The 17,126-nt window shown below is 42.0% G+C and overlaps 1 protein-coding gene across 4 annotated transcripts; it reads left to right on the top strand.

The window, feature by feature from the left end:
* The first annotated feature begins 379 nt into the window (after positions 1 to 379).
* On the top strand, positions 380 to 10,333 carry LOC115154713 (LRRN4 C-terminal-like protein). Of its 4 annotated transcripts, none has more exons than XR_003867924.1 (4): positions 390 to 575; positions 8,742 to 8,778; positions 9,203 to 9,400; positions 9,960 to 10,333. XR_003867924.1 is itself a non-coding variant. In XM_029701213.1 (2 exons), the coding sequence occupies exon 2, from the start codon at positions 4,577 to 4,579 to the stop codon at positions 5,321 to 5,323; it is 747 nt and encodes a 248-aa protein (XP_029557073.1). In that variant the 5' UTR covers positions 380 to 575; positions 4,572 to 4,576; the 3' UTR covers positions 5,324 to 5,604. The 4 variants fall into 4 exon arrangements, 1 of the variants encoding a protein (XP_029557073.1); XR_003867925.1 differs by lacking the exon at positions 390 to 575 and adding an exon at positions 8,334 to 8,524; XR_003867926.1 differs by lacking the exon at positions 8,742 to 8,778 and having other exon boundaries at positions 393 to 575.
* The last annotated feature ends 6,793 nt before the right edge of the window (positions 10,334 to 17,126 follow it).

The following is a 17,126-nucleotide window of genomic DNA, read 5'->3' as shown; positions in this document are numbered from 1 at the left end:
ACCAGCCAGTGTTTGGGACAGTCATACAGCCAGTAAAGGGTGAGAAGGAGAGGTGAACCATTGAGGGGAAGGGTTCGGTGGCACTGATGCGTGTCTGAGGGTGAGAGATGTGTGTGAATCAGCCTGGGCAGCAGACAGAATCACCCCCAACCATTCACTGTGCTCCAGCCCTGACAGGCAGAAAGAGCCTTATTAATGAACAGGGCCTGCTCTGTCAAAAACTGCACATGACAATGGAATGTAATAGGAGTTAATGTGGTAGTTACCTCACATACAGGGGCAGCAAGCGAGAGGCACACACACACACACACACACACACATTGCCAAACCCCCATGGAACAGAGAGAGAGGTGCAGCGGGAAGAGAGGGATAGCGATAGAGCAAACGGGGGGGTAGAGAAAGCAGAGAAGGGTGGATGGGGGAGGGAGAAAAGAAGGAGGTGATTGTTGGGGAGTTAGGAAGAATGTATAAAACGAGGGCCAGAGAGAGGGGGAGAGAGTGAATGAACAGAAAGAGAGAGAAGAAACATTGGTGGCAAGATTTTTGAAAGCAATAAAGGACTATCGAAAAATCAGGTAAACTGATATTTTTATGAATATGAATCAATCTAAAATTATTGTCTAGTCCTTATTCTATGTGAATTACTAAAGAAAACATTTCTGCAATGTTTGGAAGTCTATTGACACGCATCTAACTCTGTAACTACTGGCATACAGTTGGGTTGGGTCGGGTTGTCTCGCTCTCACTGTTAGTGTAGTTCTACTGAACCTTACCTATGGTTGTTTGGTGTGTGCTGCTTGCTGTTAGATTAGTATGTTTATTAATCCATACTTGTTTATTTAGGGAATCTGTCAGGTAGATATATTTGTATAGAATCATGGGGAGATTGCACTGGCAGCTCTGCTGTAAGTGGGACCAGCTGACAGGGCTGTTCTGGGTGTGTAAAGCCTGGCTCGAACCCACTGTGCAGATTTATTCCTCAGTGCTTCACAATGTTCCTAAAATGTTCAACCTAAAAGGGCAGCTGTGTGTGCAGAACTTTTGTAGAGTATGGTCATACTGTATGATGAACATTAAACTAAAGGATCATGAAGAACATAAAACTCGATGTTACCATTTCTACCTTTTTCTACATTCATGTAGGCTGGGGATTCATTGTGGGATTGTTTTTTTTTTTTTTTTTTACATTACAAAGCTTTGTGTTTCAGATTAGCATATTGGTGTTTTAAATCCCAAATGATGGTGGTGCCAGTAACCACTTCCACATTCACGTTTTAGCAGACAATCTTATCCAGAGGAATTAGGGTTAAGTGCCTTGCTCAAGGGCACAGACAGATATTGCAACTTGCTCTGGGATTCAAACCAGCTACCTTTTGGTTACTGGCCCAACTCTCTTAACTGCTAGGCTACCAACCGCCCTGTGTCAATTAACGCTGGTCTGATTTATAAAAAGGGGGAAATAAATTCTCATGTGCGATATCCCAACCAGCACATGAAATCAAGCATTCTTCACAAATGTAAGAATAACAGCACATTTGGAATATATACAGTACCAGTCAAAAGTATGGACACACCTACTCATTCATGGGTTTTTCTTTATTTTTACTATTTTCTACATTGTAGAATAATAGTGAAGGCATCAAAACTATGAAATAACACATATGGAATCATGTAGTTAACAAAAAAATGATAAACATATCAAAATATATTTTAGATTCTTCAAAATAGCCACCCTTTGCCTTGATGACAGCTCTCAACCAGCTTCATGAGCTAGTCACCTGGAATGCATTTCAATTAACAGGTGTGCCTTGTTAAAAGTTAATTTGTGGAATTTATTTCCTTCTTAATGCGTTTGAGCCAATCAGTTGTGTTGTGACAAGGTAGGGGTGGTATACAGAAGAGAGCCCTGTTTGGAAAAAAATACCCATAATTTTGTAAGAACAGCTCAAATAAGCAAAGAGAAATGACTGTTCCTCATTACTTTAAGACATTAAAGTCAGTCAATCCGGAAAATATCAAGAACTTTGAAAGTTTCTTCAAGTGCAGTCGCAAAAACCATCAAGCGCTATGATGAAACTGGCTCTCATGAGGACCACCACAGGAAAGGTAGACCCAGAGTTACCTCTGCTGCAGAGGATAAGTTCATTAGAGTACCAGCCTCAGAAATTGCAACACGAATAAATGTTTCACAGAGTTCAAGTAACAGACATATCTCAACATCAACTGTTTAGAGGAGAGTACGTGAATCAGGCCTTCATGGTTGAATTGCTGCAAAGAAACCACTACTAAAGGACAACAATAAGAAGAAGAGACTTGCTTGGGCCAAGAAACACAAGCAATAGATATTAGACCAGTGGAAATCTGTCCTTTGGTCTGATGAGTCCAAATTTGAGATTTTTGGTTCCAGAATGTGTAAGGGCTATTTGACCAAGAAGGAGAGTGATGGAGTGTTGCATCAGACAACGTGGCCTCCACAATCACCCGAACTCAACCCAATTGAGATGGTTTGGGATGAGTTAGACCGCAGAGTGAAGGAAAAGCAGCCAACAAGTGCTCAGTAAACAGTTGAAGTTGGACGTTTACATACACTTAGGTTGGAGTCATTAAAACTCGTTTTTCAACCACTCCACACATTTTTTGTTAACAAACTATAGTTTTGGCAAGTCGGTTAAGACATCTACTTTGTGCATGACACAAGTAATTTTTCCAACAATTTTTACAGACAGATTATTTCACTTATAATTCACTGTATCACAATTCCACTGGGTCAGACATTTACATACACTAAGTTGACTGTGCCTTTAAACAGCTTGGAAAATTCCCGAAAATGATGGCATGGCTTTAGAAGCATCTGATAGGCAAATTGACATAATTTGAGTCAATTGGAGGTGTACCTGGGGATGTATTTCAAGGCCTACCTTTAAACGCAGTGCCTCTTTGCTATACATCATGGGAAAATCTAAAGAAATCAGCCAAGACCTCAGAGAAAAATTGTAGACCTCCACAAGTCTGGTTCATCCTTGGGAGCAATTTCCAAATGCCTGAAGGTACCACGTTCATCTGTACAAACAATAGTACGCAAGTATAAACACCATGGGACCACGCAGCTGTCATACTGCTCAGGAAGGAGACGCGTTCTGTCTCCTAGAGATGAACGTACTTTGGTGCGAAAAGTACAAATCAATCCCAGAACAGCAAAGGACCTTGTGAAGATGCTGGAAGAAACAGGTACAAAAGTATCAATATCCACAGTAAAACGAGTCCTATATCGACATAACCTGAAAGGCCGCTCAGCAAGGAAGAAGCCACTGCTCAAAAACCGCCATAAAAAAGCCAGACTACGGTTTGCAACTGCACATGGGGACAAAGATCGTACTTTTTGGTGAAATGTCCTCTGGTCTGATGAAACAAAAATAAAACTGTTTGACCATAATGACCATCGTTATGTTTGGATGAAAAAGGGGGAGGCTTGCAAGCCAAAGAACACCATCCCAACTGTGAAGCATGGGGGTGGCAGCATCATGTTGTGGGGGTGCTTTGCTGCAGGAGGGAGTGGTGCACTTCACAAAATAGGTGACATCATGAGGTAGGAAAATTATGTGGATATATTGAAGCAACATCTCAAGACATCAGTCAGGAAGTTAAAGCTTGGTCGCAAATGGGTCTTGCAAATGGACAATGACCCCAAGTATACTTCCAAAGTTGTGGAAAATGGCTTAAGGACAACAAAGTCAAGGTATTGGAGTGGCCATCACAAAGCCCTGACCTCATCCTATAGGAAATTTGTGGGCAGAACTGAAAAAGCATGTGCGAGCAAGGAGGCCTACAAACCTGACTCAGTTACACCAGCTCTGTCAGGAGGAATGGGCCAAAATTCACCCAACTTATTGTGGGAAGCTTGTGGAAGGCTACCAGAAACGTTTGACACAAGTTAAACATTTTAAAGGCAATGCTACCAGATACTAATTGAGTGTATGTAAACGTCTGACCCACTGGGAATTTGATGAAAGAAATAAAATATGAAATAAATCATTCTCTACTATTATTCTGACATTTCACATTCTTAAAATAAAGTGGTGATCCTAACTGACCTAAGACAGGGAAATTTTACTAGGATTAAATGTCAGGAATTGTGAAAAACGGAGTTTAAATGTATTTGGCTAAGGTGTATGTAAACTTCCGACTTCAACTGTATGTCGGAACTCCTTCAATACTGTTGGAAAAGCATTCCATGTGAAGCTGGTTGAGAGAATGGCAAGCGTGTGCAAAGCTGTCATCAAGGCAAAGGGTGGGTACTTTGAAAAATATTAAATATATTTTGTTTAACACTTTTTTGGTAACTACATGATTCCATATGTGTTGTTTTATAGTTTTGCTGTCTTCATTATTATTCTGCAATTTAGAAAATAGTAAAAATAAAGAAAAACTTTTGAATGAGTAGGTGTGTCCAAACTTTTGACTGGTACTGTACAGATATACATACAGATGTATGTCTCCAACCGAATACCTTTTCATAAGCAGATCCTTTGTCAAACCCTCTCTAATGGAGTGTTATTTTCTATCATCTTCAGATGCCATGTCCGCCAATAAGGATTGTCCACCTCCACTGATAATCCTCTTACTGGCCCTTCTTAATGGCTCCTCCTCCTTTGCCGCACCTTCTGACGTCTCATGGACCAACCACACAGCCACCTTGCCTCTGAGGCCAAACGGACACACGTACGACCTGTTGGAGCTCCACTCAGACGAGTACTACGATACGTTTACTGATCCACCCAGTCAACCCCCACCTGCCCCCTCACAGGGCACCAATCCTCAACCCTGTGACTATGACCCCTGCCGGGAGCTACAGCCTCCCTGTGCCCAGCTGGCAGCCTCCAGCGGCTGCCTGTGTCCAGGGGTGAGTGGGCCCCATGCGGCCCCAGAGGCTCCCTACCTGAAGAGACTGTCTATGGACGGTTCAGGAGTTGTGATTCAGTGGTGTGCACCATTGTCTTTCGTGACCCATTATGAGGTGGTGGTGGGTGCGCTGGAGCCCTTGGTGTTTGGTGTAGACCAGAGGAGTGGTACTGTGAGGGGGATGGGGCAGGGGGCAGAGGTGTGTGTGGTGGCGGTGAATTACGCAGGAGTCAGTGAGCGTCAGGAGGGGTCCTGTACGCTGTATGAGCCCCCTGGGGACAGCAGTGTGGCCCTCAAAGCTGGGCTGATCGGAGGGGCCCTGGGGCTCCTGTTGCTCCTCTCACTGGCTGTCCTGCTCTGGAGGCACAGGGCTCGGAGAAAAGCAGATGCCAGGATCACACAGGCCACAGAGGAAACACTATGAGAGGACTGAGGGGAGGCTATGGTAGAGGCTGACTCAGGGGTGGCTATCCAGGGCTGAGGATAGAGACATTTTATTCCTACTCTTATGGTTAAAAATAAAAGCTATGCAGGAAGGCTCTTTAGTCATAAGTGTCACACCAATACTGTTTTGATATTTCTATATGATCAACCCATAAATAATCTAGACCAACATGCAACAGTACCTCTCGCGCTTTTGACAATGATTTCACATGATTTCACAAATACTTAGGCTCATAAATAAACATGTTTTTCTTTCAATTATTTAAATTCCTACATCATGTTATTTCAAGTTATCCATTTGTAGAGCAACATCACCTTGAATTTTAGGACTCCTTTAGGTATTAAAAAAATATTGATATAAAACATTGAATTCGGCCTTTACTACTCAAGCCCATAGAAAGGCATTGAATAACACATTCATGAATGTTAAAAAAGACAGTAAAAAAAGATATTATAAAGAATAAGGTTTTGAAGTGTCTGTCCTATATCTAGTAGATATAAGAAAGCTCAGGAAATACACTACATGGTCAAAAGTATGTGGACACTTAATCTATCAGTCAATCAATCAAATGTATTTATAAAGCCCTTTTTACATCAGCAGATGTCACAAAGTGCTGTATAGAAACCCAGCCTAAAAGCCCAAACAGCAAGCAATGCAGGTGTAGAAGCACGATGGCTCGGAAAAACTCCCTAGAAAGGCAGAAACCTAGGAAAAAACCTAGAGAGGAACCAGGCTATGAGGGGTGGCCAGTCCTCTTCTGGCTGTGCCTGGTGGAGATTATAAGAGTACATGGCCATTTAAGGCCAGATTGTTCTTCAAGATGTTCAAACGTTCATAGATGACCAGCAGGGTCAAATAATAATCACAGTGGTTGTAGAGGGTGCAACAGGTCAGTACCTCAGGAGTAAATGTCAGTTGAAACGACTGTAAAATCGTCAAGATTAATTGTCAGATCCAACAGCAGATCTCTTTGTTTCTTGGGACCTAGAACAAGTGTCTCTGTTTTGACCAGGTTTAAAAGCAAAACACTTGCCGCCATCCACTTCCTCATGTCTGAAACACAGGCTTCCAGGGTAGACAATTTTGGGGTTTCACCATGTTTCATCGAAATGTGCAGCTGTGTGTCGTCCGCATAGCAGTGAAAGTTGACATTGTGTTTCCGAATGACATCACCAAGAGGTAGAATATATAGTGAAAACAATAGCGGTCCTAAAACGGAACCTTGAAGAACGCTGAAACTTACCATTGATTTGTCAAGGGACAAACCATCTACAGAGACAAACTGTCTGAAAGATATCAGAGGCAAGAACATGTCCGTGTAGATCACTTAAGGTTTCCAATCTCTCCAAAAGAATGTGGTGATCGATGGTGTCAAAAGCAGCATTAAGGTCTAGGAGCACGACGACAGATGTAGAATCTTGGTCTGACGCCATTAAAAGGTAATTTACCATCTTCACGAGTGCAGTCTCAGTGCTATGATGGGGTCTAAAACCAGACTGAAGCATTTCATATATACATTATTTGTCTTCAGGAAGGCAGTGAGTTGCTGCACAACAGCTTGTTCAAAACATTTTGAGAGGAATGGGAGATTCGAATAGGTCGATAGTGTTTTACATTTTCCAGGTCAAGGTTCGGCTTTTTCAAGAAAGACTTTATTACTGACACTTTTAGTGAGTTTGGTACACATCCGTTGGATGTGTTATTATGTTCAACATAGGAGGGCCAAGCACAGGAAGTAGCTCTTTCAGTAGTTTAGTTGAAATAGTGTCCAGTTTGACGGTTTAGAGGCCATGACTATTTTCATGAATGTGTCAAGAGATACAGGATTAAAAAAACTTGAGTGTCTCCATTGATCCAGGTCCTGGGAGTTCTGTGCAGACTCAGGACAACTGTGCTTTGGAGAAATACGCAGATTCAAAGTGGAGTCCGTAATGGTCGTGATCTTTTCATCGAAGAAGTTAATGAATTTATCACTGCTGAAGTGAAAGCTATCCTCTTTTGTTGAATGCTGCTTTTTAGTTAGCTTTGCGACAGTATCAAAAATGTATTTAGGATTGTTCTTATTCTCCTCAATTAGGTTGGAAAAATAGGATGATCGAGCAGCAGTGAGGGCTCTTCAATATTGCACAGTACTGTCCTTCCAAGCTAGTCGGAAGACTTCCAGTTTGGTGTAGCACCATTTCTTTTCCAATTTTCTGGAAGCTTGCTTCAGGGCTCGGTATTTTCTGAATACCAGGACGCAAATGTCTTGTGACAAATATTTTTTGTTCTTAGGGGATCGACTGCATCTAGGGTATTACGCAAGGTTAAATTAAGATCCTAGGTTAGGTGGTTAACCAATTTTGGTACTCCGACATCCTTGTGGATTAGGATATTGAATTTGAATGGAATATTTTTGAATTTGTAATGCACAAATTTAATCATTAAATTCCTAAATTGAACTTGTATTTCATGATCTGAAACTGAATTGAATGAATATTGCATTCAGATTAAAAATAACATTTCAATTTAATTCAATATTCAAATTCAATATTTATATATTCAGTTTCAATATGATAGATATCGCAGTCATTTTCTGTGTTTACAAACTATTATTTCAAGTTGACCAAAGTTTCATAATTTCTCAGATCCATTCAGATCTAGTTTTCAAATTCAGTTTTCAAATTCAGTTTCTAAATTCAGTTTCTAAATTCATTTTCAAAACTGCTCACAACATCTGGGTACTTTGACAGCCAGGAAAAGTAGAGGAACAATGATAAATCTTACTCCCTTCCAACAATGATAAATCTAACTCCCGCCACTCGGGCTCTTAGACAGACACTGCATCTCAGTGCAAGAGGCGTCACTGCAGTACCTGGTTCGAATCCAGGCTGTATCACATCCGGCCGTGATTGGGAGTCCCATAGGGCGGCGACCAATTGGCCCAGCGTCGTCCGGGTTATGAATGTGTTCTTAACAGACTTGCCAAGTTAAATGTAAGCGTTTTTTTTTTTAACTTCCAGCCAATCGCAAAGTAAAATAGGCTACCACCTGACCTCGTTAATGGCTGTTACGTTGACTGTATTGGCTGGCAAGAGACGTTAGTGATCGCTGAGCAGTTATTTTAACTAACTTCTAAGGAAGGAGTCGTCTTTGATATTACACCTGATCAAGCGCAATGTGGTACCGCCACTGTCAATGGTAAGTTTTAACTGTCTGTAATTCTTTGATCACTCGCGACGCTAATTAGTGGAACGCAGGATAGGTGGTAACGTTAGCTAGAATGGGTAAAAACAAATTTAAACAACTTGCAATCGCGTTGCTAATTTAGCTTCTCGTCAACTGCAATGTGAACTCTTTGGATAACTAAGACTAGGAGAAACTGTAACACATTTTATGTTGAATTTTATTTCACCAGAGGAACCAAAACGGCACAAAACAGGCTTCTTATGAAGGTAGGTAACTAGCTGTACTAGCAACAGTTTACCCCATACCATGGCCTAGTTAGCCAGATCCAGATGTTGAGATGTCTTAACATGCGGCCATACAGTAACATATGAACGCAGTTTTTTTGCAACCAGGCTGTGCCCTGCCTCCTAGAGTTTGTTTAGCAGACAAATAAAGATACACACTCCAACTCAGTTTAAGGTGGGGAAAAGTGGTAGGAAATAATGTGACATCCTCCAACAGCTACATCATTTGGGCAGCTGTAAAGACCAATAAGCTTGAAAATTTGCTGACGCTTGTTAAATAAAAGTCAGATGAATCTAACCAAGCCAACCCCCTATGTATGTTAATTTGGCTGCTGATCCAGCCTCTCCAACTAGTGTGTGTACATGAAATATTATAATGATATTTGTTTCTTCTCCTTCGCTGCAGATGTAAAGGACAAATTTTGCGTCATGATTAATCTACAGCGGTCAAGTAGATGGAGGTCTGCCGACGGTCAGGCGTAGAGTGATGCTGCTTACACTCCACGATGGGTACACTTCACCCATCTGGACTTCCTGGAGGACACTTAGACCATGGTAAAGCTAGGACGATATGGCCACACCTTCATCTCCAACTACAAGACCAGTAAGTGTTCCTTGTCAAAAATCCCAAGGTTTACACCAGTGTCTCTCAATCCATTCCAAGGGGACCACATAAGCAATCAGCTGAACAGTCAGTCCTTCCTTATCCTCTGCTTCCACCTTGTGGTGCATTTATTTATATGTGTTGCTTTACAATAAGATTGACAAGCTGAGATGGAGGCTTTGAGTTATGATTTGATTAAAGCTGAGATCATCTGCAAAAGGTGAAACAGCATCACTGGTCGCTTCAGGTGCATTTCTTATTGTTATGTTCATCAAACAGAGGAGAGGAGCATCCAGCGTTGTGGTAAAAAAAAAGGTGTATTACATACTCCGCTGTTCTCAGTGTACAATGATGTCGAGGGGGGGGGGAAACAGGGTTTCATTGTTTAAAGTAACGTCTTTGCCATTTCCGTTTGCGATATAAAAGTTTCACACCACAACTTATTTAAATCCGACCCTTGAAGTCCTCGACAAACACTTATTTAGATCATGTGATTAAACTACTGTTATAAGATGCCTTTGGGGGAATTTTTTTTTTTACACAAACATAATTTGTTTAGCTTTTCAGGAAGTTGATAAAATGCACAATGAGCCCAGAAGACCCCTCCCACCCTCTGCAGTGCAACCACCAGTCCAAGCACAAAGTGGGTCAAGTCCAGATGGAGAGACACCCCAGACCTCCAGAAGGAGAGTCCATCCCAGTGGGAATAATCAGGCGAAGGAGGTATCAGCCACCGAGTCCGATCCGTCTGCAGTTGTTGGGATGCTACCAACACTTCAATCGATGGCCGAAAGTGGACATCCAGCAACTGCTGAAATATCTTTTTCAATATTTAAATAGCGAGTGAGAATTTGAGAGAGCAGAGATATTGAAATGGTGAGTAATGTTTGTATGTGTTCATTGTGCATACATGATTAAATCGATTAACCTACAGTTCTGACTCATTACTCTGTACTTTTTTATTTTAATGGATAAGTAACAATAAAATAAAATAATGCATGAGATGGAATTCAATAGATAATCAATATAGGCTACAAAAAGTTGACATGCTAGTTTCTGAAACAATTAGGACTACAGCAAGATGGTGTTAGTGTGACAGTGATTATTGGAAAAGGTTCCACTGCCAGCTGACTGCACCCTCAGGCGGGCTGAAGTAGTCCTTGTTCTCGTCTCTGAAATTCTTGGCTTCACTGGTGTAGTTATTGCTGGAACATACCGTGATATCCAGCATGGACTCTGTAGGAGCCTTGGCGTGCCACTGGCTGGCACCACCACTCCACTGCCCACTTCCTCCCTGTACAACTGGAGGTGAGTTCAAATCCAATTATTTGTGGATTTTGATGTGTGCTTGGGGTTATTGCCTTGCTGGAAGATCCACTTGTGGCCAAGTTTCAGCCTTGGCAGAGTCAACCAGATTGTTGGCTAAAATATCCAGGTACTGGGTAAAGTCTGAGGGTGTACGATGTTGTAATTGTGATGGCAACCACGTTTCCCAATTCCCCAGAGTGTCCGGTTAGGGTAAAGGAGTATGAAGTGGCAAGGGTCAGGGCTATACAGCAGCTCTGCTACACAGAGGCACGTGAAATAGTTGGAGTGAGTGGAGCTGAAGAGTTGACTGTGGAGATTCAGTGTTGTTCAACAGTTGAGGGAAAATAATATGCTGATTGTGAAGAAGGTGGAAGTTATGGTGTTTATTTTGCATGTGATTAATTTTACTGCACAAAGGAACAAAAAGTCTAATAAACTGGACATAATAGTATCTGCTGCTCAAAGGTTTTTGGGTTTCCAGGACTTCACTGCTGAAACATGGCAAAGAATACTCTCTGAAGATGCTCTTCTTTCTCAGGCCCCAGAGCCTGTAGGTATGGGCGTTGGCAGTTGAATCTGAATAAAGGAGTACATTGAATTTAGTAAATTATTTGGTCTGATATACAGCCAAAACAGTAGCTAGCGGCCAGGGTTGGGGAGTAGGGGATTACAAAAACCGGTAAATGTAATCCGTTACCAACAAAAATATTGTAATCCGATTACAGATACTTTTGGAAAACTAGATTACTTTGAGGATTACTTTTTAAATTCAGAAAAGATGTTTGCGAAAAAAACATATTTGACACTTCTGGGATTTTTATGACATTCAAATCAACATTGAAAAAAGGCGCAAATGTAAGTTTGTTCCACGTGATCTTGTCTGACCCCAAGTCAGAGACCACTACGATGACACACCAAATGTGTTTGATGGATCACGGGAAAAGAGCAGGAATAGGCTTTTGTAGGCTACAGACCAAGCTACGTCTTCCAATGGTGCGACTGCTGTCGGCATCCAAAGATTATCCAACTTCAATAAACGCTTGGAGGTAAGGATGAGAGCAGTGTAGTCTACGGCGATACGGATATCACTTATTGATATCTACATGGCGAATTGTTGTGACACTGCTGCTCTCTCATTTAGTTATTTGCGCCTTACGGGTTGTGGTTGTTGTGGATGGCTGTTCAGAAATCGAAATGTGTATTTGAACTCAATGGTTGAATTCAAGAAGTTTAACCTGCCTATCAATCATTGTTTTTGAAACCAGTGGACAGCCAGTGAAAAATGTGCTCTTGCAACAGCTGCATCGTGCAGATCCCAGCCTGTGGAATAAAAGTGGGGCTTTTATTGCGCAATCTAATTCATGCTGATAATTTGTTTTCTTCCATAGGCCTAATGGACATGCTCAAACTCGGAACACTTTTGAGAGACTTAAAAGGGAAATCTGCAGTTGCTCCATCCATTTTTGGACTTATAAATGATATATATTAATGTAAAGATAATTTAATCATATATGTAGTAGAAAGCGATGGGTTAGAAGAAGCCTACACAACCAACACATAAAGTAAAATGTATCATCCATATGGCCAGCTATGTAAACTTTATCCTGTAATAGATGTTGTTCAATTGGTAACAAACATTTTTGTCTTCTTCTGACACGCTGCCCAAACCGTATGTGTCACGTGCGTGAGCATTTGAAAATAAATTTACACGTTATTCAATCATTGCACCCACACTGCTTGTGCACGTCAACGAGGGTCTGCGTTGCCAGTCGCTAAAATAGAAGTTGTTCCTATTTGTGACGCAGAACGAGATGCAAGTCCTGCCTTTCCCATCTCCTCATTGGCTTTTAGAAGCATATACCCACGTGCCATCTCCTCATTGGTTATACCCACGTGGGTGATTGAATGATGAACTGGGGTCAGTTGTGGTAATACACCTTATTATGAAAGTTAGTTGCCAATTGCTATATAAAGTCCAAAGAAGAAGAAGAAGAAGAAGCCTGGAAGGAGGAGAGATGACTAGACACGATTCGGTTGACCGTTTTTATGTGTGGATTAATTGTTGGAGTAGAGGACCTTGTGCATTTCAGGTAAAATAACAACTCAATGTTTATATCCCAGGAAAAATTAGCTAGCAACAGCAAGCTAGCTAGCTAAATTGGACAAATTAGCTAGAAACTGCAAGCTAGCTAGCTAAAATGCCATAAATGTTTCATGCTTTTTGACCTGTCCCCAAATTAATATAATTGGTTCAGAGTTTGTTTTTGATATTTCAACCTGCATGTCGTGATCGCGTTTGGTGTGGGGACAATCAATTTGCGCACGGTTTGGGCATGATGTAATGCCTCTTAAAAGGGAAAGTAATCTTAAAGTAACAATGTAATCAGATTACATTACTGAGTTTGAGTAATCCAAAAGTTACACTACTGATTACAATTTTGGACAGGTAAAAGAAGACCCCGTACAGTAGGTGGCGGCAATATACCAATAGGTGTTTTCTGTCATAAAACTTTAAAGAAGAAGAAACTTGCCAGAAGTAAACATGGGTAGTACAGTAGAAACTAGAATGCAAGGCTGAATTAATCAAATCAAATTTTATTGGTCACAAACACATGGTTAGCAGATGTTAATGCAAGTGTAGCGAAATGCTTGTGCTTCTATTTCCGACCGTGCAGTAATATCTAACAAGTAATTTAACAATTTCACAACTACCTTATACACACAAGTGTAAAGGAATGATTAAGAATATGTACATATAAATATATGGATGAGTGATGGCCGAACGGCATATGCAAGATGCAGTAGATGGTAGAGTACAGTATATACATATGAGATGAGTATGTAGGATATGTAAACATTATATAAAGTGGTATTGTTTAAGTGACTAGTGATGCATTTATTACATCCAATTATTAAAGTGGCTAGAGATTGAGTCAGTATGTTGGCAGCAGCCACTCAATGTTAGTGATGGCTGTTTAACAGTCTGATGGCCTTGAGTTAGAAGCTGTTTTTCAGTCTCTCGGTCTCAGCTTTGATGCACCTGTACTGACCTCGCCTTCTGGATGGTAGAGGGGTCAACAGGCAGTGGCTCGGGTGGTTGTTGTCCTTGATGATCTTTTTGGCCTTCCTGTGACATCGGGTGGTGTAGGTGTCCTGGAGGGAAAGTAGTTTGCCCCCGGTGACGTGTTGTGTGGACCACACTACCCTCTGGAGAGCCTTGCGGTTGAGGGAGGTGCTGTTGCCGTACCAGGCGGTGATACAGCCCGACAGGATGCTCTCGATTGTGCGTCTGTAAAGTTTGTGAGTGTTTTTGGTGACAAGCCAAATTTCATCAGCCTCCTGAGGTTGAAGAGGCACTGTTGCGCCTTCTTCACCATGCTGTCTGTGTGGGTGGACCATTTCAGTTTGTCCGTGATGTGTACGCAGAGGAACTTAAAACTTTCCACCTTCTCCGCTACTGTCCCATAGATGTGGATGGGGGGGTGCTCCCTCTGCTGTTTCCTGATCCACGATCATCTCCTTTGTTTTGTTGACGTTGGGTGTGAGGTTATTTTCCTGACACCGCACTCCGAGGGCCATCATCTCCTCCCTGTATGGCGTCTCGTCGTTGTTGGTAATCAAGCCTATCACTGTAGTATCGTCTGCAAACTTGATGATTGAGTTGGAGGCGTGCATGGCCACGCAGTCGTGAGTGAACAGGGAGTACAGGAGAGGGCTGAGAACGCAACCTTGTGGGGCCCCAGTGTTGAGGATCAGCGGGGTGGAGATGTTTCCTACACTCACCACCTGTGGGCGGCCAGTCAGAAAGTCCAGGACCCAGTTGCACAGGGCGGGGTCGAGACCCAGGGTCTCGAGCTTAATGACGAGTTTGGAGGGTACTATGGTGTTAAATGCTGAGCTGTAATCAATGAACAGCATTCTTACATAGGTATTCCTCTTGTCCAGATGGGCTAGGGCAGTGTGATTGCGATTGCGTCGTCTGTGGACCTATTGGGGCGGTAAGCAAATTGGAGTGGGTCTAGGGTGTCAGGTAGGGTGGAGGTGATATGATCCTTGACTAGTCTCTCAAAGCATTTCATGATGACGGAAGTGAGTGCTATGGGGCGATAGTCATTTAGTTCAGTTACCTTAGCTTTCTTGGGAACAGGAACAATGGTGGCCCTCTTGAAGCATGTGGGGACAACAGACTGGGATAGCTGCTTGGGGGGATATACACATCTGTGATTATAATCTAAGAGAATTCTCTTGGTAGATAATGCGGTCGGCATTTGATTGTAAGGAAATCTAGGTCAGATGAACAAAAGGACTTGAGTTCCTGTATATTGTTATGATCACACCACGACTCGTTAATCATAAGGCATACACCCCCGTTTGTTTCTGTCGGCGCCGATGTGTGAAGAAACCGGGTGGCTGCACCGACTCTGATAACGTATCCCGAGTGAGCCATGTTTCTGTGAAACAAAGAATGTTACAATCTCTGATATCTCTCTGGAAGGCAAACATTGCTCAAATTGTGTCTACCTTGTTGTCGAGAGACTGGACATTGGCGAGTAGTATACTCGTGAGTGATGTGCCCGTCTACGGAGCCTGACCAGAAGACCGCTCCGTCTGCCCCTTCTGTGGCGCCATTGTTTTGGGTCACCTACTGGGATCAGATCCATTGTCCTGGGTGGTGGTCCAAACAGAGGATCCTCTTTGGGAAAGTCGTATTCCTGGTCGTGATGTTTGTAAGTTAAGTAAGGAAATGTTCAGCCTAAAGTTAGCTAATTGGTAAATGTATAAATAAACCATACATTTGATTAGCTAGTCGATTTCGGGTTGATAGCAAGCAAAAGTTATTAGTGGGCTAGTTTTGGGATGAACATTTCTAGTTAGCTATGCTAGCTGACGTTAGTTGATACTTGCAAGCCATTAGATCATTATGTTTTACAGGTTGCATTTGTCTAATATGTCACTCGTTTAAATGTAGAAGGGTTGTATTAACATTTTAAAATGTGTGTAATCATTTATCCATCCTATTCATGTTAAGCGCAAACGATGTCCGAAGTGTTGCGCTAGTTAGACTTCAAGACAGCACCCTACGCTGGTTGGATAGCCCCGTTTCGAATGGAACGAATCCTGATCGAATCCTGATCTATAGGACCGTCCCAGCATTTCTGTTTCATCAAGCCAACCAGTCAGCTCTTCCGGGTTCAGAAACACAGGACCTACCTTGCTGAGGGAACAGCCTCTTCATTAATGGCGCTTCGTGCCAGCAAAACAAAACAGCTTTTCCAGTACTTTTCCAGGACTTGAGAGCTGGTGTCAGCCAGACTAATTTATTGGGGGACTAAGTCTAGCCACGGGAGGTAGGGGTGCTACAGCACCCTGAAAAATCTGAATTGTATATGTATATACTGGACAAAACTATAAACGCAACATGTAAGTGTTAATTTCATAAGCTGAAATAAAAGGTCCCAGAAATATTCATATGCACAAAAAGCTTATTTATCTCAAATTGTGTGCACAAATTTGTTTACATCCCTGTTATTAAGCGTTTAATTTTTCCAATATAATCCATCCACCTGACAGGTGTGGCATATCAAAAAGCTGATTTAAACAGCATGATCATTACACAGGTGCACCTTCAAATAAAATTTGATTTGTTATATGCGCCGAATACAACAGGTGTTGTCCTTACCGTGAAATGTTTACTTACAAGTCCTTAACCAACAATGCAGAATATATTTTTTTTAAGTAAGTAAATATTTGCTAATAAACTAAAGTAAAACAATAAAATAATATATAGGGGGTACCGGTATTGAGTCAATGTGCGGAGGTACAGGTTAATTGAGGTAATATGTACATGTCGGTACGCGTAAAGTGACTATGCGTAAATAATAAACAGCTAGTAGCAGCAGCATAAAAAAGGGGGTCAATGCAAATAGTCCGGGTAGCCATTTGATTAACTGTTTAGCAGTCTAATGGCTTGGGGGTAGAAGCTGTTAAAAAGCCTTTTGGACCTAGATGTGGCGCTCCGGTACGTCTTGCTACCTGGTAGCAGAGAGAACAGTCTATGACTAGGGTAGCTGGAGTCAATTTTTAGGGCCTTCCCCTGACACCGCCTGGTATAGAGGTCCTGGATGGTAGGAAGCTTGGCCCCAGTGATGTACTGGGCTGTACGCACTACCTGGGGTGCAACTGTGGTTTTAGAACTGGGGGGGACATAACTTGGCGGGGGTTCTCCCATTTTTGGGGGCATCTAAAGCTAATTTCCTGCATTTCTACACAATCTAATATAACCCTTCCAGCCATCTATTTAGAACAACAAAAAGTAAGCAAAAATGCCCACAGTCATCAAGCTAAGTAAAAGATCCTTATTAAATATGTATAAGTGATTGATAAGACTGAACTATATCTTTCTTGTTGAATCTGTGCT

Source organism: Salmo trutta, chromosome 19 (genome assembly GCF_901001165.1).
Source record: "Salmo trutta chromosome 19, fSalTru1.1, whole genome shotgun sequence".
NCBI classification, from domain to species: domain Eukaryota; kingdom Metazoa; phylum Chordata; class Actinopteri; order Salmoniformes; family Salmonidae; genus Salmo; species Salmo trutta.
The sequence above is the reverse complement of the archived record's forward strand: the minus strand, read 5'-3'. Positions and strand labels throughout refer to the sequence as shown.

Bases quoted from the DNA above. Each gene is read 5' to 3' on its own strand.
- LOC115154713 (XM_029701213.1), top strand. From the start codon at position 4,577: ATGTCCGCCAATAAGGATTGTCCACCTCCACTGATAATCCTCTTACTG.